The sequence below is a fragment of the Hetaerina americana genome, unplaced genomic scaffold (assembly GCF_022747635.1).
Source record: "Hetaerina americana unplaced genomic scaffold, ioHetAmer1.1.p SCAF_11, whole genome shotgun sequence".
Lineage (NCBI taxonomy): Eukaryota > Metazoa > Arthropoda > Insecta > Odonata > Calopterygidae > Hetaerina > Hetaerina americana.
This window is the reverse complement of record NW_027286181.1, coordinates 18218183-18244675: the sequence shown is the minus strand read 5'-3', so window position 1 is coordinate 18244675 and position 26493 is coordinate 18218183. Positions and strand designations below refer to the sequence as shown.

Here is a 26493-nt window from a genome sequence, read left to right as displayed (position 1 = left end):
TTCGTCTCCCCTTCCTGAACCCAAACCAATCATCACCTTAGTAATCGTTTGACTTGCTAAACATTCTCTTGTTGATGATCTTGAGAGCCACTTTAGTTGTGTGCAGTGTCAGACTTACTGTTCTTTAAGTAGTAGTATTTAGGGAAGGCGACCAAGGTCATTTGCACCATTAGGGATGGGCAAGAAAGGATGAAGGGTGGAGAGAGACCCGGCGTTGGCACCCGCCTACTCTTAATGAAAGGCTCCAAGGAGTCCACAGCTTAACGTCCCATCTGATGGACGGCATACTCACAAAAAGTGCCCTTCACAAAGGGATCACCTCACCTCAAGTAGGGATCGGGATACCACTGAAAAATATTTAATGACGTTGGGATTCGAACCCTGACCCTCTAGGTGGGCAGCCAGTATGATAGCCACCTCACCATCTCGATCCCTATGTTCTTTAATCATCACATATTGTTGGCATTCTCTTTTTTGAAGTAGGAACTAACACTACTCCAGTCTTTCAGCCGAATTCCTTCCTCATAAATGTAAAGGATTAGTCCATAATGACTCTTCCACTGACTTTTCCCTAAACCTTTTAAGTAGTTCCGCAGGAATGTTGTCTACCCACATGTCTCTTTTTGATTTCATCTCCCTCTTTGCACCTTCTATCTCATCATCGAGCATGCTTGGACCCAAGCTATCTTCATATACGTCCTATTCTCTTTCTATGCCTAACCTTGCTGGCCTAAGTTCTTTACCATACAGTCCATCTATACATTCCTTCCATCTCTTGGATCTTTTCTGGTTCATTTAATATTTTTGCCAACTTATTTCTGGTTACTAGTACAGATTTTTTCTTCTTACTTCCTCTGCATCGCATCAATTTTGCCCCTCCTCTGTAAACTTTCCATATTTTAGCCTTGCGTTTTCCACCACACTTATTTTGTTAAACATGCATCAGTTAATTATCTAACTCTTTGTATTTACTTCTATTCCTATGTTTACATTTTTCCATGTCTTCTCTCTTGTATCTGTCTAATCATCTTATCCATAATCAATGGTTTCCTTTTTTTATTTACAGTTCCTATCATTCCATTTGCTGCCCTCGATATCCCTTCTTTGATGTTTTCCTGCATTTCCTCTCTAGTACCCAGCTCTCTTTTTCTCCCTCATGATTTTCTGTATTGTCTGCGAATAGTCCTTTTTTGAATTCTATGGTCTCGGGCTCAACTTTGTGGAGGTTCATGTTCGTTTAAATGAAAATACTTTGTAACTTCCATACAATTTTTATTCGTACTACCGGTTTCAATGCTTCGGCATCCTCATCAGGTACCAGGAGTCCTTTTTTGATCTGATTAGTGCTTCTGCTTTCCATTTCCTAAACGTTTTCCTTGTTTTATCTTTGTGAATCGGATGCTGCACTTCATAGTTACTGAATTGTAATCGGAGTCCATATCCGCTCCCAGTATACTGTGAATTAATAATGCTGTTCTTAAATCATTGCCTAACCATAATATTGTCCAACAGATACCTTCCTAAATCATGTTTCCTGTAAGGACAGAGAAAAATGTAATGTTTTGAATGGCATGCTAGTCGAATGGTTATGACTTTAGTGTATCGTACACAGTGTGATGGACTGATATCCATCAGTAATGGTCTTATGTTGAGGGGGATCATTCAGGATAATATATGTTGAAAAGTGACTCAGGATGATAACAAACTGTTGCACTGAACTGTTAGAGGAACATTTGCCTTCTGTCTAACCCTTCATTGTCTGGCAACCAAATCTACACTAGGAGCAATTCATTATTGTGTGCCAATAAATTTTCTTCATTGACAGTTAGGAGTCTGAAACATTTTCCCTTTCATCCAAACTCATCTTGTTTTCTTTCCATACTGATGGACAACATACCATAAATAATTATCCATAATTACAGTTGATGGTTTTAATCTTAATTGGAAATAAAGGAGATTTGGCAGATTTGTTTTAATATTATTTTTTTGCACTCTAGTAATATTTTCATTGCTCTTTAATTTTGCACTTCTAAATACAAGGTGTAACTAGCCCTAATGGGTGTATGTAGGCATGCTTATTTGTATTAGCCATCAGTAATTTTTGTTCCTTATCCTTCACACTTACATTTCCCCTCATTTTAAAATATTGTCATTAGCATGTATGTGTCTGTGTGCGTTTGCTTCTAACAGGGTATTTTCTTACAGGGAGGCTGTAATCAATGGGCTTCATCCAAAGGCTAAGTACAGTAAGGTGAAACTCGTTCGATTGGTTGGGATGATGCTGATTGTGTTTGTTCAGGAGCAGCATCTGGCTTATGTTCAAGGTGTTGCCGTGGAGACTGTTGGCACGGGTATCATGGGGAAAATGGTTGGTTGTGGTGATCATTTATTTTTCTACTATTTTTTTACTTTGATAAACGATTCAGTTTTTTTTTTTAGAAGTAAAGGAGAATGAATTACAGTGACAACAACAGTTCATACAAGGAAACACAAGAATTTTATCATAAATCATGTGTTAATTTGATATATCCCTTTACCATTTCATTTTGGAATCGAATGGGTCCCTATGGTTGCTAACCCTTGTAGAAGTGAACAGGATTTTTCAAAACTAAAGAGGGAACATGGAAAAAGATCTTATCGAAACTTTATTCTTTACTGGATAGCGTGTCTGGCTGTAGGCACATCAGTTATTTTTTTAATATTATTTTAACTATCAAAAGATTTTTTCAATATAATTGGTTATACCATAGTATGTGGGTCGCGGTAGTCCAAGGGGTAGAGCGTTGGACTGCTGACCGGAGGGGCCCAGGTTCAATTCCCAGGCAAGACACTCTGGGCACCTGCAGTTCCACTTAAGCTATGTGATTTTTTGGGTACCAGATCTTCCTGGGAAACCATAACTGGCACAGGGAAAGGAACTGGCTCCCATACCCTGATGTGTGAATTTCACACGCCGTAAAGGGCTTAGTACTGGGTGAACTCTACCATCACCTACCAAACCGACCTTCGGGTTGATTACTCTGTTTATGGTTTTTTTATACCATAGTTTACCTGAAGTGCCTGTCACCTAATTGTTGAGTGTATTTCAGCATACATACAATTCCTTGTTATAAATTAATCAATTTTTTTTTAAATTCTCCATCTCCTCTAAGTGATTTGTCGCAATTTAAAATGCGGAATGTAATTTCCTTGGTAACCGCTATTTCCATTGGCTCATCTTACTTTGCTATTAAATCATTGTGGATCACTTAATGTTTAATTTTATTGAATATAAACGTTTTGTCAGTTCCAATGTCTTGTTTATTTATTTCTAAAAAGGAAATTCAATTTTCTTCAGTTATTGTGTCACATGTTCTTTCTAGAAACCTTAGTAATAATAATTTATTTTTTAATTGGGAATAATGCCAGTGTTTCAGTGATGCCAACATATTCATTACTTATTGAATTTGGTGGTGGTTGTATTCATTCCAGCTATAAATCAATAATTTTCGCGATCGAAACATTGCAGTTCTGCACCTGTACATTGTCTTGATGGGAGGGATTTTTTAAATTTACCAAACAATGACTTTTTCTTGATTTCTTCGCTCATTTGGTGCAATAATGTTGCATAATACTCTCCATTTGTCATTAGTTCTTCTTCTAAGTAATTGCTGTCGATGATTCCACATGCATCCCAATAAACCTTGACCATCACCTTATTGGTCAATTTCACCATCCTCACTTCTCTCGGGGCTGGCTTACCTTAAGAAATCTGTCTGTTTTGACTGTTCCTTTGTCTCTGGAGTGTAGCAGTGTATCGATGTTACATCCAGTTATGTGTGTATGTGGTACTGAATGAATAATGCATCAAACAGCATTATTACTGTGAGATGTTTCATAAGGACTTTATAATTTGAATTTTAAGTATTATCTTTTGGATATACCAAGTTTTGGGCTATGCATTAGTCGAGTTTACTGCATCAGAATTTAAATGTTCTTCATATCCCTTGGAACACTTTGTTTAGCCATTACATTTGAGGTTGCAATTACTGTTGTTTGATTTTAGGATGTGTTTCTCTTATTAAATGGTTCTAACAACACTTGAAAATGGGTTTTGTTCTCCTATTTTCCACCACTATTGTAACATTTTTTTAAATTTTAATGAGTGACCATTTTGATTTCAGTTTAGGCCTAAATTGTTGCGAGTACTTTGACTCACTTCTCAAAGTTTTTTTGCCACATCCAATTTGTTTTACTTGAAATCAAAATAAAACTGTTGTTACCCCAACATAAAAATTAGGGATTTTTATTTAACTAATAGTTTTGATTTTTCTCTGTAAAACAAACGTATTATTGGGTCATCTTTCATGTCGTTGACATTGTGAAATCCACATTCCTTGGTTATCATTCTTGAATTGAGGAATCAATCACTCACCTATTCATTGCCAATGCATTTACTACCATTTGGTTTTAGGTAGGTTTTTGTGTGTATGACAAAAACATATCTATACAAATACGACACTATTGGCAATATGGCTGAGTTGTATTGGACTTCATTAATCCCAAGAAGTTAACTTTCCATTCGGCTGATGACTAGGAACCATGGCTCTTCATAAATCTTGTAAATTATCGTTAGTATTGTTAACTTGATGGGTTAGAGGAATTCCATCTTTTTTAATTAAATTTCATGCTATGGAATTCAACGATAATGTGCTTCTATGCACAATCACAAATTGCTAGAGCTTGTCATAAGATCCACAATCTGAAAACTTTTTTAAAGGAGTAAATTCATTGTCGTTAACCATAGTGACAGTGCTCAAAAGATATCCATGGTAATGCCTTTAGCCCTTGAAAATCTAGTGGATAAACAAAGCTTTCAAGAGTGTGAATAGAGAGTACTTGGACTGATATCAATATCTGGAAAAAATAATGTATTGGCACCACAATACCCTTCTGTCAAATGGAAAGTTGCTGCATTAACAAGAATTTTAGTTTAAAAACTATGTTGTAGCAAATAAATGTGATAGTCCAGGGGACAGGACATTGTACTACTGACCTAAGGGGCTGGGTTCGATTCCCTCGCATTCTCCTAGGCACCCTCAGCTTCACCTGGGCTGTAGGTTCCTGAATTTCCAGGAAACCATATGTTGCACTGGGAAAGGAACTTACCCTTCTTATTACCCGTAAATGTGAAATTTTACTTGCCGTTTAGCTTAGTATTAGGCAAGCTCTACCCTTGTCTATGAAACTAATATTCAGGTTATTAACTGTGGTTTTTTACTTAAGCAAATATATTCACTTATCATCTCATGTATAAATGTTATGATAAGTACCTTTGTGGTCACATGTACAGAAAACCATATTGTTGAATTCATATTGGTGCTTCATTAGGGAAGAAATCGTATTTGAAAACCAGATTCTGACAGTTTGGTTGAAAAGTTATGATTTCCTGTGTAATTAATGCATACAGTGGATAAAATCAAGAGTTGACTGTGGTATTTTAAAATTCCATTTTTAATTTTGAGAGCTCCTCTGAAATATGGTCTAATTTTCAGGAAGATAGGCTTGCATTTTATTGTTATGCATTAAATGTATGGTCTCATGGCCTAAAAGACATTGCTTGTGGATAGCATGTTCAAGTAATAACAACTGAGCCAGCAAATTCTTTTCTTTTTGGAAAAATCTGTAGCCTGTTTTTGACGTCCTAATCAAAATTCTTGTTTTTTGGCAAAAAATCTGAAGTGTAGCCTCTTTCATGAATACCCACATGTATCTAGTAATAGGGCATTATATCATTGCAATTCAAGAGTGTAATTTTATATTTGATTCACTCCATTTCCATTAAAAAATTACTGCCTGATATGCTTTGCTATCGGCTCAGGGAGTCTTCCCTGTTTCTTGAGATATTCTATCAGGGCTTAGAGATAAGTAATTGGGTGAAATGCTTTTATTTATTTTTTTTAAAGTTAAGCATTGTTTGTTTGTTACAGTGATTTCTACGGTGAATTTTATGAATTTAATGACACATTTTCATTGGAAACTTTTTGTACGTATGGATTATGTATTCTCTTGCATTTTCCCTTCACCTTCCTTATTTTCTCATTCACCAGGGCAATAAAGGAGGGGTAGCAATTCGTTTCAAACTGCACAGCACGTCATTTTGTTTTGTTAACTCACATTTAGCTGCTCATGTCGAAGAATATGAGAGGAGAAATCAAGATTACCATGATATTTGCTCTCGTCTGAGTTTCAGCCAATCTCTGCCTCCCAAGGGCATCAAAGACCATGAGTAAGTAACATGTTTGTGGCAAACTATACTCTTTAGTTTTTTGTATGTTTCGATCTAATAGGATGGCCATGCAAGTGTTTTACTGAGCCAATTTATCCAATTTTCGTGTATATCAAATTCTTGATTTTTGATGGCAGTGGGTGTTCCTGTCATTTTATCCTACTGTTTGTAATGGTGATTAAATTTGTCATGTTTTCCCAAAAAATTTATCTTAGAGTATCGTATTCTGATAAAAACTAGTAGGAATTCAAAGAAACAAGTTCCTAATAGTAATATTTTAGCTATTTAAAAAGCAGTATGACATGGGAAACTAACTTAAATTTCTTGCATAGTAGGTCAAGCATGGCTGACTATCTTCTCAAGCAACTGTGTAGTGCCATGAGGAGAATGGTAAAATTGTATGTTTCAATCAATCGATCAAGATATTCTACCGATTTTAATGGTAGATTTTTGATGGACTCTAACAGCCATTTATTTATTTCCAAGTATTGTGGGATCTTCCTATTTCTTTCTTTGTTTCTTCATAACTTTTGCCTGCCTTTGTGCTGTCTAAAAACCTTTCTCTCTCCCCTTCTCTATCCTGCATACCTAGCGTTCTCCCTTCTATCGCGGCCTTCAATATACTGCTATTTTTCAACAGTTCCTCTTATCACCTCCCCCATCTTTTTCAGATTTCCCCGGGCAACTTCCTCCTCAAACATTAATGAGAAGCATTTCTTCTGCTGAAAGTGTACTATTCTGTTCTATAATTTTTAAAACCTAAGAATTTACTTATTGTGTGCTAATGATGTGATTGTGATTAATTGTAGTGTATTTGTCAAGCGTAGAAACATTTATCTTTGACATGCCATATGTGATGTACAATAATGTATGCAGCACAAATTGTATCAAGGTTCTTGGGGAAATGAAAATATTATTACAAATGATTATTAATGAATGAACTGGTAAAATTTGACTCATAATCATTGGGGTTGACAAGGACTTAAAATTTTTTCCCAAAGTTGCTGACTTGAATATTTGTGGTCCATAGTATTTTGCACACATCTCTTATTTATTTCAGCATATTATTGAATCATTTTGCAGCATTTTGCTGTCTCATTCTCTTATAGTGTTTTTGTCCGTATTTTATGTGTCTTCCTTGTGCTGAGGATGAAATGAGTAGAGTTTATGGAATACATTGGAATAAAAATGTAGTGCCAACGTAAAGAATTGAATTGAATAATTCTTTGAATATTGCATGAAGAAAACATTAATTATTTTACTGTATTATTATATTTTAATAGATAGGACTTTGATAATTATTTCATTATTTTTATCAGTATGTATTTCATTTGTGAATCATTGCTGGGAAACAAATCATCAGAAATGACTTGTAAGTTTCATATTGTAGTCTAGTTGATTTAAGATGAAATATTGGCGCTCATTAGAAGGTATATAATTACATTTAGAACTTAGCCAGAAGTTATCTATCATTTTGGTGCCAATGCAATCATAGATTGCTCCTAACAGTAAAAAATTAATAATATGTTAATGTTTCACGGTTTTCACGCCAGGTGCTTGCGTGCCAAAATATTCGGCATCCTCTTAGTGAAGCTAAAATTTATTGGAAATGACTGTAAATATGAATTGAGATCTGTATGAATCTTAAAGCAGATATTCTAAAGAGTCACAGAGTGGAAGATTAACTGTATTAAAATTGTTTCACCTCCTGATGATTCTCCTTGCTTCGTTACAGTCAAGTGTATTGGTTAGGGGACCTGAACTATCGTATCACAGAACTGGATCCAAAATTTGTGAAGGACTTGATTGACAAAGGGAACTACCTGAGAATACTCACTTATGACCAGTTCCATCAACAGCGGGCTCAGAAGCAGGTTTTTGTTGGATATGAAGAAGGACCCATAACATTCAGACCTACCTACAAATATGACCCAGGCACAGATGACTGGGATTCAAGGTACCCATTTTAAGCTGGTTTCATTAGTTATTACTGTTAAATTTAATCGTAAGGAAGTCATAGTTTGATTAAAGTGGAAATGTTTACAGGCAGTCCCCAAGCTATGGAATCATAAGGTGCTTTATACTCATGAATGGGTTCCCAGGGTTTCCCAATTAGGATAATTTATAATTATGTTATCAAATAAATGCCTTAAGTTACTCAGATAAGACTCAGATTTTTTCCACAAAGAAATCCGCCAAAAATAATCCTGCATTCATGCTTGTTTGGTGCAAAATAATAATAATAATTTAAATTAGGGGAAACCCTTGTAATGATCATCATTGATGTCATTTTGTGATAAAATAGCTCATTTAGGCCTCAGGATGCCAGACATTCCGAGATGAATTCTTGGCTGTTTAGAAAAACTAATCCATGTCACTGGCTACAAGCTGGGCATTGATTGGCTGGAGGTAACATGCACTCAACTGAGCTATTATAAATGCCCAAGTAGTACCTTTGCAATAAGGTTTTTTATAATACTACTGTTTATGTGCTGTTCAGCAGGAGTCCAAGCTATTTACCAATCTGAATTTAAGATGATCTCAAGAACATCTTTTTTGTAACTCAGGGACTGCCTCTACTGTTGAATGCATTTACCATGGTAGTGCAAAGACTGTGTGGGCCTTAACAGGTTCATGGCTAACTATTCATATTCTATGACAGAGATCCTTTTCTAACTGCTTGAGAATGTAACTACTGTAATTTTCTGATTATAGTATACTACTATTATAACATGCACAGATGTTTTCATGAGCAAAATGGAAATAAATTGACGCCTCATTTACGAACTTCCAAAAATGTGATCTATTCTAAGGAAATTTTCACAATGGAAGCATTTCTAGCTTGATGCATTAAGTGACATTCTTAAGTGTTCTTTTTGTTTATTATTTGTTTTGAAAACCAATAAACTTTTTTCTTTCTAGGTTTCTTTCTTTTTTCCTGTCATATTTTGGATTTAATATATTCTAGCTTGCTAATAAATGTTAAATAATTATCTTTGGTATTTTTTCACATCCTATAACTAACAGATATATTTCTCCGTGATTTTCATTGCTTTACATACATGATTGAAAAGGTGTAAAGCTATGGAAAAACTGATTAGGAAACTTTGAGTATGGATACATTGCAAAATACCATCATAATCACCTATCTACCTTCTTTGAAGTAGCCTTTTACCCCTCCCCCACCCTCTCTTAGTCTCTTCAAATTCATAGCTATTGGCAAAGACAAACAGGAAAAACTTCATAAATCAGACATAATAAACCGAAAGGCAATGCTTGCAACATCTCTTATGTTGGGCAGACAGAGAAATTTCAAGGCGTGAGCCAAAGAACGCCCTAGGTGTCATAAAAATTAGTATTTCAACTCCTTCTTTGCCAAACACCTCATGAAGTATTACCACAATGGCAATTTTTTTCATGAAATACTGTGCATCCTCCCAAAACGAATAAAAATGGATACTCTCGAGCAAATCAAGATAAGGAGACACTTGGCAGACCCCAACACGATCCTTTGTAATGAGTGATTGTACCCACAACCCCACTCCTTTCCTTGATACTAACATTAAGGATAATAACAAAAACCAACCCCTCAACATACCTGATCATTCCCACCCTTCCCATGTTCATCCACCATACCCCATACCATGAAGCAATCACCTCTTCCCTTTCCCAAATAACTCTGACCCCCCACCTTTAACATCTCACCCTTCCTTACCCTCAACCATAGCCACCTTACTCCAATCTGTCCTAAGCCTATATATTCCAGTGCTGTATGTAAATGTAAATTGTACCTGATAATCCCATAAGTCAGTGAAATGAATTGTACCTTAAAATAAATTATGTGGAAAAGTACATAATTTTTCATATGATACAATTTCAGCAAGATTTAACCTTACTCTACCCAATTCCATGTCACACTGTGCTTCCTCTCGGTAAGTCGTGGCTTGGAGTGCCGCGACTGGAGCAAACTTCCACATTTCATGCCACATCATACCATGGCATTCATGTAATTTCTAGAGTATAAGGTAAAGAACCTTATAATCAAAGCTAATAATCTAAAATTGCCAATTTTTACAATGCAGTTAATGTGTACAATCTAATCATATATTTGTTGCGTTTGTAGATCACTTTAACTCTTCATCCATTTACCAAGAGCAGACCCAAAAAAAATATTTCACCAGATCTGTCAGTGGCTGGCTCGTGCATACTTGCTGCGCAAACAAGTTCCTTATTGCTAATATACCGGAACATTGGTTCATAGCTATTTCCCTTGTTGTCTGTAGTGGATGGAATAAATGATATTTGTTATGAATTCAAACTTTTTGAAATACGACTGCAATAAACTACTTGTGGTTTAATAATTTGTTTTCATCAGTAGATTCACTCTTACATTTGAAACTGAAGCTTGCATATCTATGTCACATTTTTTCACTGCTACACTTCACTGCTTCTCAATTTCTGTTTATTCAACACTAACATTGTATTTCATAAGTCTTATAAACAGCATATGGTCTTTTAATTAGTTTGCTTATATGAACTGCCCTGTTAATTGTCTGTGATAAAGCAATAGTTTTTCAAGGCTCTCCTTTTGTGTCTTGGATACTACCTCTTACCATTGAGTCAAAATTTCACGGAATAAATGCAAACCGTGTTTAGTTTCATTGGGACTGAGTGAGGAAACAGCTGATGATGATAGTCATTAGAGCTTGTGGGTGTGTTATCGAGAGGGATGGAATATTGTTTCATACCATTTTTATGCAAGTTAAATTTTTGATGCCATAATATGTCCCCACTGAACAAGAATCAAATCATTCTTTCTTATTTTAATATAAATAGCAAGCAAATGTAATGAGATACTATCACTTAGGAAACAAAACCTACTTTTCTGTGAATACAATTATGACCAGGGGAATGTTCAATAAAAAAGAAAAGTCTGCATGGTTAATTCAGCGATTAATGTGTACAAGTTGACCAGTTGTACATACTGATAAGGTATGTGTGGAAATTAAATCTCTAACTTGTGAATCAAAGAACTAAACTCTCTATTCTCCTATTTATTGAATTCTTATATGATGCCATTCAACAAGTTTTGATTTCAAAGAAGGAGCATAATACCCTCACTACATGGAAGTTTATTGTAACATATTCATGACCATTGTATGGTTATTATCTCTTTATAAAGGTGCAGGCAATCCCTGAATTACATAAGCCTCAACTTATGAAAATCTACACTTATGTAAGCAGGCACTGTCCAAAAAGATGCCACTATGTGGCAGCAGTTTCCAAACACCAGCTTGTCAAAATTCTAATGTGAATATATATTTGTTGTTAGTTCCACTTGTTTAAACACAGTAATAATATCATGGAACCGTGGGAAGAAGCTAAGAAACAAAAATGAAACAATTGTCTTGACCTGTGTATATCATGGAATATTTGGCGAATGATATCAATGAAGTCTCTTAAAGTTATCAAGTTTACTCATGTCCCAGACCTTGAAGACAAGGTAGAAAACAGAGAAATGTTTGATTGTTTTTTGGGTTAGAATTTGTGAAAAATTCTTGGTTCAAACTAATAAGTATTTTAATGTTAACACTTTATAAGAAGAAAATAGAATTGTTAGATGAAAAATCATCAATTATGTAAATGTTTATATAGTTGCTAATTTTAAAGTTTTTATAAGATTTTGGAATGATTAATAATTTTTTATTAAAAACTATATTAGCATTTAATTCTTTATAGAATCCCAGAAACACATCATCACATAGTGCTAAAATCATTTATGCAGTTATTTTCACTGTGGAATTCTATAACCTTTCTTTCATATTCAAGTGGCAGTTTTTGCCCTATTGTAATTCTCATATGAATGCAGAGACCGTTTCTCTTCAAGAATCCTGCACACTATTGCATACTGTGTGAACACTGCGCAACATTGCCCCAGAGGAAAAGCAATGGAAAAACCTATTGTAAATTTTCTTACTTCAATTAAAATTATTTTTGTTGAAACGGTAATTCTGTTCTTCCTGTGTTTTATCCAGTTATTGATGTTTTCCTCAAACTTTGTCCATTTAGGAGCACATGAGCATGAAATTTTTTAATCCTATCTGCATTCACTAAATCAATTTTCTGCTTCCTCCATTCACATATCACCTTCCCAGTCCGAGGTGGGCCAAAATACTCATCAGCTTCAATGCAACAATTTCAGAGTGCTTTCAAAGGAACAAGATGTTGTGACAAAATTTGTCAAGGTATAAACAGCCTAAGTGTTTAAAGTTGGCTTTAACCTCATGGACAGTGGTGCTTGTGCATGACTACGAATGCCTGTGGCATTGTATGCACTGTATTTCGTCACAACATCTTGTTCCTTTAAAAGCCCCAAAATTTCTGAGTTTAATAGGACGCCTCGATAGCTTAACTGGCTAAAGCACTCGACCGGATGTTGAGGGATCTGGGTTCAAATCCCAGCCAAGGTGAATGATTTTTACACTCTGAAATTGTTGCATTGAAATGCACATTAGCGGATGACTCTGTTAAAAGTCACTGTTGCGGCATCTCCCGCAGTTTCTTTGGAAACTCATCAGCTTCTCTTTTTTTGTGTTCTGAAGCATAAATCACTACTTCAAGTTTTAAATGGAATGCTGTATGACAATCTTCTCTCTTTTGATCCCATGCAATTATTCTAATTTTAACTTTTTATGCAACAGATTTATTTATACCAAACAGTAAGAAACATATTATGCATTGAATGACACTTTCATATAATGGTTGAGTGCCGGTAGACTCTTGAGTTTCTGATGAGAGATACAATGTGTGAACCGAAGGGAGGCATCCCCGTTAGCCCAACGTATGTAAGCAGTAGCATCACAGGTGAGATGAAACTAAACGTGCTAAATTGTATGCATGTACAATTTATTTTGGAATTTTTTAGAAGACATGTCAATGAAATATAATAGTTCTATTGCTTACTACTGGCTCAAAACATATTATCAAAATTTGTGATAAAGACAACCATTTTCTATTCCTGATCGAGGAAAAAACACTCAATAGAAACTGTTTTTCTCTTCTATTCAAAAATCGGTGGGGGGATCGAGATGGTGTGGGGGCATCGAGATAGTGTGGGGGCTAATGTACTGGCTTCCCACCCAGAGGGCCCGGGTTCAAATCCCGGCGGTGTTGAATATTTTTCAGAGGTATCTCGATCCCTACTTAAGGTGCTTTGTGGAGGGCACTTTGAGTGAGTATGCCGTCCGTCGGATGGGACGTTAAGCTGCGGACCCCTTGGCACCTTCATAAAGAGTAGGCTAATACCGACGCCAGGTTTCTCTCCACCCTTCATCCTTTCCTGTCCATCCCCTATGGCGCAAATGACCTCAGCTGTTGGTCGCCTCCCCTAAATACTACTACTACTACTCAAAAATCAGCTTTCAACTTCTAGGATGATGTCTTACCCATATAGCCTTGGCCCATAACATATAGGCTGGTTTTAAAGCACGTTTTGGAGTAAACAAATTGTGTCTTCTGGACCAGAGAATATGATTATAATAAATAATTGTATACAAATAACTTCTCGACTTTTTCCCAAGAGGTATAATTTTCTGTGGGAATAATATATTCATATTTCCCCAAAATGTCAGTATAGTAATGAAAAAGAGGAAGAATTTTTTCCATTGAGATCTAAAATATGAGAATCATACTAGTGCTAGTAATATCTTTCTTTCAGGCTGATGCATTTGTATGGATGACAATATTTCAGGAGCTATTTAATGATTCTTATTGAAATTTTCAAACAAATGAAAACGTGTAGTACACCACTAAAATAGATAGGAAATAACAATTAATGAAAATTGAACCAAATATTTCTTTATGAATGTATTGACTTTTGATTCTTTTGCTATTACTGTTTAAAAAAAGTTATTAGATGGTCGTATATATTTGCAAAATAACTCGAAATATAGAAATATAGGTCTGTGCAAATTTCCATGGAGATATGAAAATAATTTCCCAAGTCTTAATGTATTTTCCACAAGATTGTTTCACCTGAAATAAATCGTCATTTGGTGGGTAGACAGTCCAGAAAAAAATGGCTAGTGAATTTTTTTTAAGAACTATTCAATAAAAGAAAGAAAAAAAAATCATTGATACACCTCAGTAAAAGTTATGAACAGCTAATGCTGTTCAGTGCAAGTTCAGCGGGGGGAGTGTTAGGCAAATTTACCCATACCATTCTCAACCCCTGGGCTAAGGCCTTAGCGCCTAGCCTTAGCCTGTCTCCATTTCCTCCTCCCTTGCCATAACTTCTCAGTTTCTCTGTTATGTGCACTTTCATCAGTTTTCTTGCCTACTTTTGATCTCTCAAACTCCCAATGCAAATTGCCTTCTGTCTCCAATATTTTTCTACGCATTTGTTGCTCTCCTTTGTATCTCTGTTTGCTCTCCCTTGAACAGTTACTAGTAGTAGTATTCTACCGGCTAATGTAGGTTTTGATGGACACAAACTGTACAATGGTAGATTTCCTTGCCTCTTCTAACAAAAATACAACCTCACATCCAGCCGTATTGATAAGGGGACAAGAATACTATAAGCCCATCTTCAGTTCCTCATACTTCCTCCCTTCATCCCATCCAACATCCCTATCATCTTCCTACCCCTTCCTCATTTGCCTATCATTCTCCCCTTTATCACATTCTTCAACATCCCACCGCCAATCAAAATGCGCTGCATCCATCTTTCTCCTAGCTCCTTGGGATTTCTCCCAATAATTCCCTCTCTTCCCTCAATGCTCCTAGCAGTTTCTCATTTGCTTTCCTTTCTGTTCATTTCACCTTCTCCATCCTTCTCCACACCCACATTTATAAAGCCTCCAATCCACACTTATCGTCTCCCCTCAACAACCATGTTTCTACGAAACCATGCTAAATATCAAAGTTTTACAATAGCAATAAAGTGAGATATTCATCCTCTGCTGGAAACAAACAGGACATTTGAAAATCTCACGTAAGGAAACAAGAATAAATAAAGGAATGAAGGAAAGTCTTTATAATGTATACATCATTGACCAAAAAGTAGAAGGCAATCACCTAGGACTAAGTTCATAGGTAGAAGATGATGAGTTATTCATACTTGAGGCAGAATTTTTAATTATTTTTATAAGGTGAACAGAATTTTATGCTAGAATTTGCAGAAAATGCTGGATGAAAATTTCCCTCATCTTGGAGAAAATGTTGAGTTCGCTTAGAAATAAGATTCATTAAGCAGTTATAATATAGTGGAAGAGTTTTACCTTATATTTCTCCTTGATGTCTTCCAAGCTTCTTCAGGAAGACTTCAACTTGAAAAAAATTATCCAAGAGTATTTTTGAAATGGCTAAACCAGAACACTTTTGATGAGGAAAATGCAATTAAATGATGACTTTGTGTTAATTCAGACTTCCATTTTAAAACAATTTCCTGTTTATTTTATTAAAATCACAGTTTATCTCTTTTATATAACACTGTCTCAGGTCCACTTTGCTGCAATTATTCCATAGCAATGAACACAAGTTTGTTCCACTCTGTATGTATTATTCCAGTGACTAATATGAATGCACTGCATCGTTTTTTAGTCAAGTTAATTATTATATATGGCATTGAAACTAGGAAATGGATAAAATATTATAGATGAAAAATTGCAAACAATTTTTTATCACTAATCTTTTTTTTTACCTACTCTTAATATGATATTAAGTGGATAACATCTGTGTTTAAGGTGACATTTGCAGCAGTAGTATTAATAAATCATGGTATTTCTTCTCCTGGCATTCCATTGTATGTTTATTTTTCTCGTACTTCCTGTTTTGTTTATCATCTCTTCCTCCCATAAACAGTCATAGCAGAGAAGGAAAATGCAAACATGTAATATTTTTCAACAGAAATGTAAACATCCTTTGTTATTGTGAAGCATGGCTGAAAGAAAAACAATGAAAACATTTTATTTTTCAGTGAAAAGAACAGAGCACCTGCCTGGTGTGATAGAATCCTTTGGAAGGGAGAAGGAATCAAGCAAGTTTCTTACCGGAGTCACCAAGTTCTCAAGATTAGTGACCACAAACCTGTCAGTGCTCTCTTTGATGCTGAGGTAATTAAAACATAATGCTTTTTGTCCTAATATTTTATGGTTATATTTTTATGTTATATTAATGGATACAGGTTTATCATGATACTGGAAAGTTGTAACTACTCTCTGATTCTCATTTGTAAGTCATAGACACTCATAGGTTCCATATTCATTTCGTGTACTAGGCTTAAGGTTTGCATTTAAGATATCCCAAAGGTAAATTTTGTGAAAAAATGAAAATTTTTTCCTTAGTGAATTCTCTCAAATCAAGCTCAAGATTAATGTAGAGAAGAAAATATTTTTAGATTCACATTTGGTTGTGAACATTAAAATGTCTGCTATGAATTCCTGTCTCATGACGAGTATGGGAATTTCATAGGATCATTTTTCTACGACATAAAAGTATAAAAGTAAATGTAGTATTGTGTCTATAGTAATTTACTGTGCAAGAAAATTAACATTGCTGAAATATCAGCTGTTGTGTTACTTGCGTTAGACCATTTTGGGTAATTTTATTGAAAACTTTCTGAGTATTACTAATTGAAGTATTGAATTGAAGCTTAGGTTAATGGGTTAAAAGTTTAATAAAAATAATATTATGTTTATTGCCTAGCAGACACAGTATAAATTATTGAGGATACATGACAGGTGTATAGGACACATTATTGGAGGTCATTTCTATGACTTAGATGCGTTAATGTAAATTTTGTTGGTCATATGTACAGAGATAATTTGAAAGGAAGCATTTTCATTTCAATTTCAATCATAACAGAACTATAAATTAAAGTAAATGAAATGTAATTCAAAGAAACTGTAGGAAATGTTATACAGTGACTTTAGAACTGTTGCTGATTTGAATCCTAGTGAAGGCAAACAATTTGTATGTTGTCCAATTCTTACATATGTAAGTAAGAATGTGTTGCCCAGCCCAAAAGGGAAATGACATGAAAGGGTATGCGATAAGAGTGTATGAGTTTTATTTAGATAAGTGTTCTTGTAAGATTACTAAAAATTGTAGAAAATTGTCAGAACTTTCAATGCTTAAACTCAATTATAGATTCTTGTTTCATAGTGTTACGTATATACTTGTGTTTTTAATCTTAGGTTAAAGTGATCGATATTGGCAAGTACAGGAAGATACACGAGGAAGTGATGAAGAAGTTGGATAAATTAGAAAATGAATTTTTGCCTCAAGTCATGGTGGACAACACGGAAATTATTTTAGATACTGTTTACTACAACGAAGCTCAAACCAAAGACTTAATAATAGCCAACACCGGCCAGGTAAGATAATTTATAGATATGCTAATTATTGTTTTGGTCTTCATTTCTGGAAATGCCAACATATTTGTGCAGACACATTTGTTAGGTATAAAATATTCACAGCTTAATTTCTTGTTAGTCGATTCATTTGTTTGTTTGGAATTGATAACATATGTTAAGACATAAAAAATGAAAACATTTTCTACATTCCCTGTAATAAATTCTTTGTGTGATAAAAATATCATACTGCTTTTATACACTGCTTTTATCATAAAATTCGCGATAAAAAGAAAACATTGTTTAAAGCATGTAAAATTAAGGGTGAATGTTATCAGCATAAAAAATTATACGATCAGTTAGTTAAATGATGTTAAATTTTAAAAAAAGTTACTCTGAAAGTTAAATAAAAAAGAAAGACTCATATAGTTAAATCAAAAAAAGACCATATGGCATGCTTTTGCCAATGTGACCATGTAAGACTTTTTTTTCAGTGACTGTATTTAGCAGAATCCCAGATAATAACTATAAATTTTTGTTTATTTTAGTTTTTTATTTTTGACTTAGCGTTGAATTGTAAATTGCGATTTCCAGATTAGCTAAACTAAAAACAATGTACTCGTAGAATTGTAAAATTGACAAATAAGACATAAGCTGTGGTCATTGCCATTTATAAATATTTATGGAGTAGTAAGCAACAAAAATAGAATGACAACTTGAAAAGATTGCTTCTCTGATGTATTTTTCCAGTTGTAGTGAAAGTTATTTAAAAAATCGAATTTGGAGTATTGCATATCCATGAATAACAAAAGTAGGTGGCCGATTTTACTTTGTAAAACAATTACCACGAATTGTTGATCTAAAAGAATATTGCCTAGGTGCATCCTTTCCATTATTGTGAATTGTACTAATCAGGAAACAATTCAATGATCATGAGAGTCTTAGACTCAATTGTTTCCTTTAAAATTATTGCAGCAATAATCTGAATCATCATGTCAACATGTTCCCTGCTTCCTCAGGGGTTAACCTAGTGATTAAGTCACTTTAGGAGACACAAGCGTGGCAACAGAATGTATGGGGACGAGGCTGAAGCCAACACTGAGTGATGTTTGAGCTCCTTCCAATTATTCTTCCTGAATTTTAACCAGCTGATCTTACCATGGCTTAAGCTCACTGGCTGATGAGAATGACATCTGTCATAGAAAAACTGCCTGTCGTATCACCTGATGGCAGTGTTAGTTTTGCTCCCTTCCCTAGTTCTGGTTTTCTATTATTTACAATCCAAACTTCTAAAATTAACATGACAGCGTAAGGAAAGGTTTATGTAAAAACCCACTTGTAAGTCACATTTTTATGAACCACAAAATTTAGCTTTTCCTTCAAATGTTTAGCTACTAGTAGTAGTTTAATGGGAGGTGGCCGACAGCTAAGGTGATTTCCACCTTTAGGTATGGTGGAGAGAAATCCAGCATCAGCATTAGCCTACTCATAACGAAAGGCACCAAGGGGTCCACGGTTTAACATCCCATCTGACAAACAACATAATCACTCAAAGTGCTCTCCACAAAGCACATCAAGTAGGGATCAAGATATCACTGGAAAATATCTGCTGTCTCCTAGTTTCAAACCCGGGCCCCCTCGGTGGGAAGCCAGTATGTTAGCCACCGCACCATCACAATTCCCAGTTTAGCTACTGCATTGACACATATTTCAAGAAAATACTCTTTACTGAAATTAGTTGTCCAATAAATCCTTAGGCTTCGGCGCCGTCTATCTGATGAATCCATGCTGATTTCTGGGAATTACCGTCGCGTAGTTTAGTTGGTAGACAACTGTTTCACCCCCAGTCCTGGAAGCGTCTTCAGGTCAAAGACGTCTACCAACTAAACTACGCGATGGTAATTCCCGGAAATCAGCATGGATTCATTAGTTTTCCAATAGTCCAATTTAAAGTTTATCCCTTTTAGCAATGTAATTTTTTTCCAATACCATCTATCCCATTTGTCTTTACAATAGTCTTTAAATCTTGTCATAGGCATTGAATCTTTATCCATTCTAAGATATTTCTGCCAAATTATAATGACCTCGTAGTGTCATCACTCAATAGTTATGGTTTTCTGGTTATGATTAACAGTGTTTAACTTTTGTTTTTCTACCTAAGTTTGGAAAGGTTTTTGTTACCAAAATCTTTGTATGATTTTGGGGAATATATCATTCTTTTCATCTCATTAATCAAAACTAATGTTTTATATTTAATTACATATCTAGTAATATGAAATAGTAAAGTCCTGTATGAAGAAATACCTGTAATGTGAATATCTTTCAGGTTCCTGTTCAATTTGAATTTGTGAAGAAGCTGGATGATACCACTTACTGCAAGGATTGGTTACACATTGAACCATATATAGGTTTCATCAAACCAGGTAGGCTCTTATCCATAATATATTTTTAATGCAGCCCTATCTTACATTTATGTATGAAAGAATAGGTTAATCATAGTTTAAAAAAGTTTATTTATTCATAAATCATTTATGTATATAAGGTAGGTAGATTTTTAATTCAGTTTTGAACTAACATAAAGAGCATTTTACCCATGGGAAACCGTGTTATAAAGGGAGGATAGAATAGGTAGAAAACAAAGAAAATTCAAATCTGTAGATGCAATTAACCCTCTGGAAAAGTTTTAAAATAAAATCTAATGTGTGTTAAAGCAGTGGAGGATCAGTTCATCATCTTTTGTTGTAAGAATTGACAAATAATTTGATTTTACATGGCTTAAAGTGGAAATTATACTGTGCTCTCTTGAGCATGTTATTTAAAATCACGAAGATAAAATATAATGATGTTACATAATGCACTTTATAGGCCTGAATATAAGACATACGCCATCCAATTGCAAGTAGTTGAAAATCACAATTCATCTCATTTTCGAGCCTTTCCAAGAAAATCATCCCAGAATGCAACCTGCACAATGGCAATGCGATACGCTACTACTTCTCAGTATGAAAATAAATTCAAACATGATCTAACCATGATAATAATTAAAAACAATGACTTTACTCCAGCCAGATGTAGTACGATGCCTGAAGTTGTGTACTGTAATTCTCACTATTAGTGATAAGCCGCCACAGGAGATACCACTTCACCTATCAACACCATTCCAATTATTTTTAACCCCAAAAAGGTGATATTATTCACTATACAGGGGTGTGAAAGGGGTGATTAGCAATCACTGCACTGAGGTTTTTTTTTCAGCCGCAATAGTCAATAGAATTCATGGTAGAATACTTGAATTGGAGTGACAATCATGGAAGGGTAGCTAAGTTGTAATTCACTTCATGATTCATGATAAATTGTCTTGACATTCCTTGGCATTGCATTGGTGGCAAGGGTGAGTCTTGGTGATGGAATTTTCCCCAAGGAAAAATAAAGTATTTTCCCACTATATAAACAAATGAAATATTGATAAATGTATACAAATGAATGAATCATTAATGAAATGGCTGTGCAGATGCTCTTAAAGATACAAATCAGGAATAATTTTTGCATGAAAAGTCACTGAAAATTTGATTTTCTATTAAACTGCTGGCCACAAACTTGAAATAATTTGAATATGATGGGGATAAAATGTATCCGAAACAATTAGTATTAGAGAAAATTGTGCTGTGGAAAAATCTTTAAAACAGTATTTCCTATGAGTGAGATTAATTTTATGAACATTTCAAAGTATTAATTGTGAAAAATGACTTAGTCATAAATTACTTCTGTATGTTTAGATTGATTATGGCCAAAATTTTCCTTTATAAAAGTATCCTTTATAAAATAACTTACTGGTAAGGGTTAAGGTTACTAAGTTACAATTCCCTAAAACCCTAATTAATGGATACACATGCAAGCGTAACCAGGGAAACACGCCCAAAGGAGTTCATAATGTGAAAAAAACCTGAAGAAAAACCTCATTTTTTCAAACTGAACTCAATTCCTGTCATAAGCGTGATCCTTTCCCATTTACTATATTTGGAGAGAGTAAAAATGAAGGGTACCACTAAGAGTTATCATGCAACAATTTCAGAGTGTGAAAATCATTCGCATTGACGGGGAAGGCGAATGATTTTTACACTTGGAAATTGTTGCATTGAAATGCACATTAGCGGATGACTCCGTTAAAAGTTACTGTTACGGCATCTCCTGCAGTTTCTTAGGAATGAGTTATATTAGTAGGGTCTCTATAAGTTTGTGGTAGACTTACAACAAATATAATTAAAAGTTTTTAAGTACATGAATGTTACATTTCTGTATATTTCAGGTGAAAAATGTGATGTTAAATTAAAAGTATTGGTAGACAAAAAGTCTGCATGTAAAATGAACTCGGGTGAAGACAAACTCTATGACATTCTCGTACTTCATCTTGATGGTGGGAAAGATATTTTTATTACAATAACTGGCAAGTATTCCATCCTCTGTAATGAATCTGTCTGTTTTTCTCTCCTTAATCACTTATTTGAATTATCAAATTGTTGTTTCCATTTAGTTCATCTAAATATTTTTCAATTCCAGGAACATATGAATGGAGCTGTTTTGGATCATCTATTGAAGCCTTGGTTCACATAAGTGTGCCACTCAGGGATATTCCTGTGGGAAAATTGATGGAACTCGTAAGGGAATTCAGTCATTTTTAAGAATGATATTTATGGTGAATTAGATGCTGCAATCTAAATGTTAACTGGTCCATCAAAATTTTCAGGAGAAAGGGTGTTTAAAGGATGTGCCTTCAACACAGGAGCCTTACCCCATTCCCAAAGAAATTTGGTTTTTGGTGGATCATCTGTATTGCCATGGACTTCACCAGCAACATCTTTTTATCCAACCAGGCCTTCCCCATGAGCTTGTATTGATAAGGACATGGCTGGATTATGGGTCATCAGAGCCACTTCGTATCCTTGATTTTTTTTAGCATGCTTCTATCATTTTATTCTCAGTTCTCAAATACATAGGTGCGAATGGGATGGAAGTGAATCTCATTAAAATTGAAGAGATTCTTCAGAAGTGAGGAGATCAAGTTAAGCATTGAAGCACAAATACTTGTTTTTTTTGTTGTTTGTCAGGTCCTGATGATGATATTTTGCATCAAAACCTGGGCTGTTTTATAATAGTACAGAGGTGCAAATACCCTCAGTTGTAGAGGCACCTTAAAAATAAATTACTTCTGCGTTTTATAATAAAACGTGTGGGAAAACACATGTACTTGTGGCTCTGTTATGATTAGATTCCACGATTCCACAAAGTTATGCCTGTTACAACAAATGTCACCCAGTCAAGCATTAAAATATGAGAGCCTTTTAAGAAAAATTTAAGAGATTATGGTGATAACATTAGAGAGATTTGGTGTAGAACAAATAGATTTAAGATGTCATTTTTTCCACGAATGATAAGGGATCAGAATAACATTGTCTGACCGCGGTTGGGTCATGTTCAGGTAAAAATTAGTCTGGTCTATTCACCCCCTGCCATGCACCCTAACGGTGGCTTGCATTGTACATAAATTAATTAATGAGAAATTCATATAAGGCCTTTCACTATGACAGCTTGAAATCAGGAGAAGTGATAAACAAGCTGATATAAATCCCTTAGTTGTGTCTACATAAATACATTTTCTTCTAGTTGTTCATTGCATGTTTCATTAATTTTTTAATCAATAAATGGTAGGTCTATGTGTTCATACAGGGTCGCACCCAAAAGTGGTTGGACTGATTTGGGTGCGACCCTGTAATATATATTTTTATTGTCCCGTCAAGTGAGCATATTATATATATATTGAAGGAAAGTATATTTCAACCATAGTGGGAATAATAAGCTGGTAAACCTCCTTAATTAACATAGCTGGGAGCGTTCATTCAGTAGCTGAAGCTTTAGTTCTTCTTCTGGAGTCAACTGCTGAGCCAATAATCCCATTTAATTTGCACAAGTTTTGTTATAAGGAATGTGGGAACTACAAAGCTTGCAAGCAGGTAAATAAATAAATCTAAGTGTGTTCAAATGGTATAAATTTTGTCTCTTAATAAGTGCCTAATCTTAATCTGTCCTAAAAATCTTACAAGTTTATTTTCCCTTTAGAAATTCCCCTTCCCTTCATGTTCCATTAGGCTAGTTGCAAAGGGGAAAATTCGTCTAGGCATTAATAATACTGTTCTTATACCTCTCAAATTTTTCATACCATGTTTTTTTCAATTTTTTATCCTTATCTTCAGATGTTGAAGTCATGAACTTGACCCCATTCAGTCAAACTTTTAGTTTGGTGGAAATGTGAATTTAATATGATGTAGAGTTAAAGGTTAAGAGATTAAATTAATGGTGGTAAAAAATGATGTTGGTTTTGAAATTTATGGGCAAGTACCTTGGATCTGAGCAAGTTAGCGTAAGAGGACTCATTTTTGAGAATCAAAACTGAAGTGGAAAAGTTGATTGTACTGAAGAGAATATTATACCCAAGAAGAACACCAATGAAGCCTTTTTATATGTTTTCCAATTTTAAGTTAACTTAGCATGGTACAAGAAGCAAGTAGCCACAATGCGAATGAGAGATGGAAGCCATATAGGGGCTAAAATTAACAAAGGAGTTAGACAAGGATGCAACCTCTCACCTGCATTGCTCAACATATACCTGGAGGAGCCAATAAGAGAAGCACAAGGCATCGGATTAAACGGAATTAAGATGAATGGAGAAAAGATAAACATGCTACGCTTCGCCGACGATATTGCAGTGATAGCAGAAAAGCAAGAGGGTCTTCAGAGGTCCCTAAATGTATTGGATCAAGTTCTACAAATATACAACATGTATATAAATAAGACGAAGACTAAAATCCTAGTTTATGGAAGAGAGAAGTGGAATACAGTAGTCACACTGAAAGGACAATAATTAGGGCAAGTAGATTCCTTCACATTGCGGAAGTACCATAACATGGGGTGGAAGAAGTACTACAGCCACCAAGCGAAGAATGGCTCAAGCTAAAAGAGCATTCACAATGAAAAGACAACTGCTGTGTTCAAAGAAGATAGAACTACAGACGAGGAAACAACACATGAAAACATTTGTATGGAGTGTGGCAATCTATGGATCAGAAGCGTGGACCATTGGAGAAGTAGACCAGAAAAGAATAGAAGCCTTCGAAACCTAGGGCTGGAGGAGAATGCTTAAGATCAAATGGATGGATCAAATGAGAAATGAAGAAGTATGCAGAAGAACAGACCTTATGGAACACCATAGAGAAAAGAAGAGCAAGATGGATTGGCCTAACCCTGGGGCACAATGTATTCCTGAAGAATATAATATAAGGAAAAATAGAGGGAAAAGCCCCAAGAGGAGGGCAAAGGGATAAATACATGGGGCAAATAAAGAAGAAAGTATATCGTAAAAAATACCAGGAAGTAAGCCAATTAGCATCACATAGGGTAGGATGGAGGGCTGCAATCAACCTATCTTAGGATTGAATGACCAATGATGATGATCATTGTCATTTGGTTTTTTTATGTGTAAGTTTATGGGAAAATTGCTAGCAACCCTTGATTGAATTGAAAATGTTTCCCTCACTCATATACCCAGGAATTTGCTAATTTTTTCAAAGTTCTACCCATGCTTTGTGTAAATGATGTAATTAATGCACTCACTCCAGAACTAATTTAAGAATTATCATGTCACATAAGTGGTGCAAATCATGAGTATTTTTCATGTACAATGCCCTTTTTGATGCTTTCAGATTGTGATGGAACTGCCAGAATTCCGCAAGAATGTATTCCTATACCTCTGTGCTTTCCTGCAGGAAGTCCTGAGTCACATGAACGAAAATGGCCTAGATGCTAAAGTATTAGGTAATATCATATTCTTATAAATTGATTCTATGTATCACAGTACATAATTGAAACCTTGATGCACATATGGTTATGAATTTTCAAATATCTAATTCTTAACTCTCCATCATGCCACCAAATTTGGAATTATAGTTAATTGAGCCATGAAGGGCCTTTAAGATATTCTGAAAATCTTAATTAAAATCAATGGAGACAATCATAGTGAAAATTAATTACAAAAAGATTATTTTATTAATTAAGAGTTATCATATAATTATGATTTGTTTTCACATTTGATATCGATAATTTAACATAAAGCAAGTTCGCAATTCTATTTGACAACGTTCTTTGTTCTTTTACATCATCAGTATATCAATTCTAAGATTAGTTAATAGCAGCCCTCCATTCTTCTCTATTCAGTGTTAATTCCCTCACCCCCAAATGGCTTCTCTATTTTGAATCCTTCTGTATTTGTTGTTTGTTCTTATCTCTTGATCTTCCTCATGAGATATTCCCTTCAATTTTCCCTTCTTTATGTTTCTAATGAGTCAATTGTGCCTCAAGGTGTGTCCTAGTTATCTTGTTCCTCTTTGCCATAGAGTTCTCCATATGATCCTTTCCTCTTTTGCTATTTTCAATACATTCTTGTTCCTCACTTAGTTTGACCATTTAATATAAAGTACAGATTCAGGTGTGATGTGGTGGAACTGTTCCATAATAACAGAGATGATGACTACTCCAATTTTCCACTAAATATTATTTAGTGGGAAATTGAAGTAGTCATCATCTCTGTTGTTATGACCACTTAATCTTCAACATTTTCCTCCAGCACCAAGTTTCAAAGTCTTCACTGGTGCATATTTCCATGTTTGATGCCTCCGATCTGAATAGTGTCATGCTCCATACAAATGTTTTAATGAACTGCTTCCTTGCTTGCATCCTCAGATCTTTGAACATAGTAGTTTTATGTTAAATATAGCTTAGCATTAATTTTCAAAAAAGTTATAAATTTCTGACCCAGGGGCTCAA

General features: G+C 34.8%; 1 protein-coding gene across 1 annotated transcript in view; it reads left to right on the top strand.

The window, feature by feature from the left end:
* The window catches only part of Ocrl (Oculocerebrorenal syndrome of Lowe), a 41804-nt gene that overhangs the window by 12106 nt on the left and 3205 nt on the right, over window positions 1–26493 (top strand). Inside the window, exons 8-18 of the mRNA XM_071599459.1 lie at window positions 2206–2368; window positions 6090–6268; window positions 8004–8225; window positions 16245–16380; window positions 17464–17643; window positions 19946–20042; window positions 21926–22063; window positions 22177–22274; window positions 22364–22553; window positions 23500–23627; window positions 25374–25485. Coding sequence (XP_071455560.1) covers window positions 2206–2368; window positions 6090–6268; window positions 8004–8225; window positions 16245–16380; window positions 17464–17643; window positions 19946–20042; window positions 21926–22063; window positions 22177–22274; window positions 22364–22553; window positions 23500–23627; window positions 25374–25485 — 1643 coding nt within the window. The remainder of the gene's footprint in view (window positions 1–2205; window positions 2369–6089; window positions 6269–8003; window positions 8226–16244; window positions 16381–17463; window positions 17644–19945; window positions 20043–21925; window positions 22064–22176; window positions 22275–22363; window positions 22554–23499; window positions 23628–25373; window positions 25486–26493) is intronic.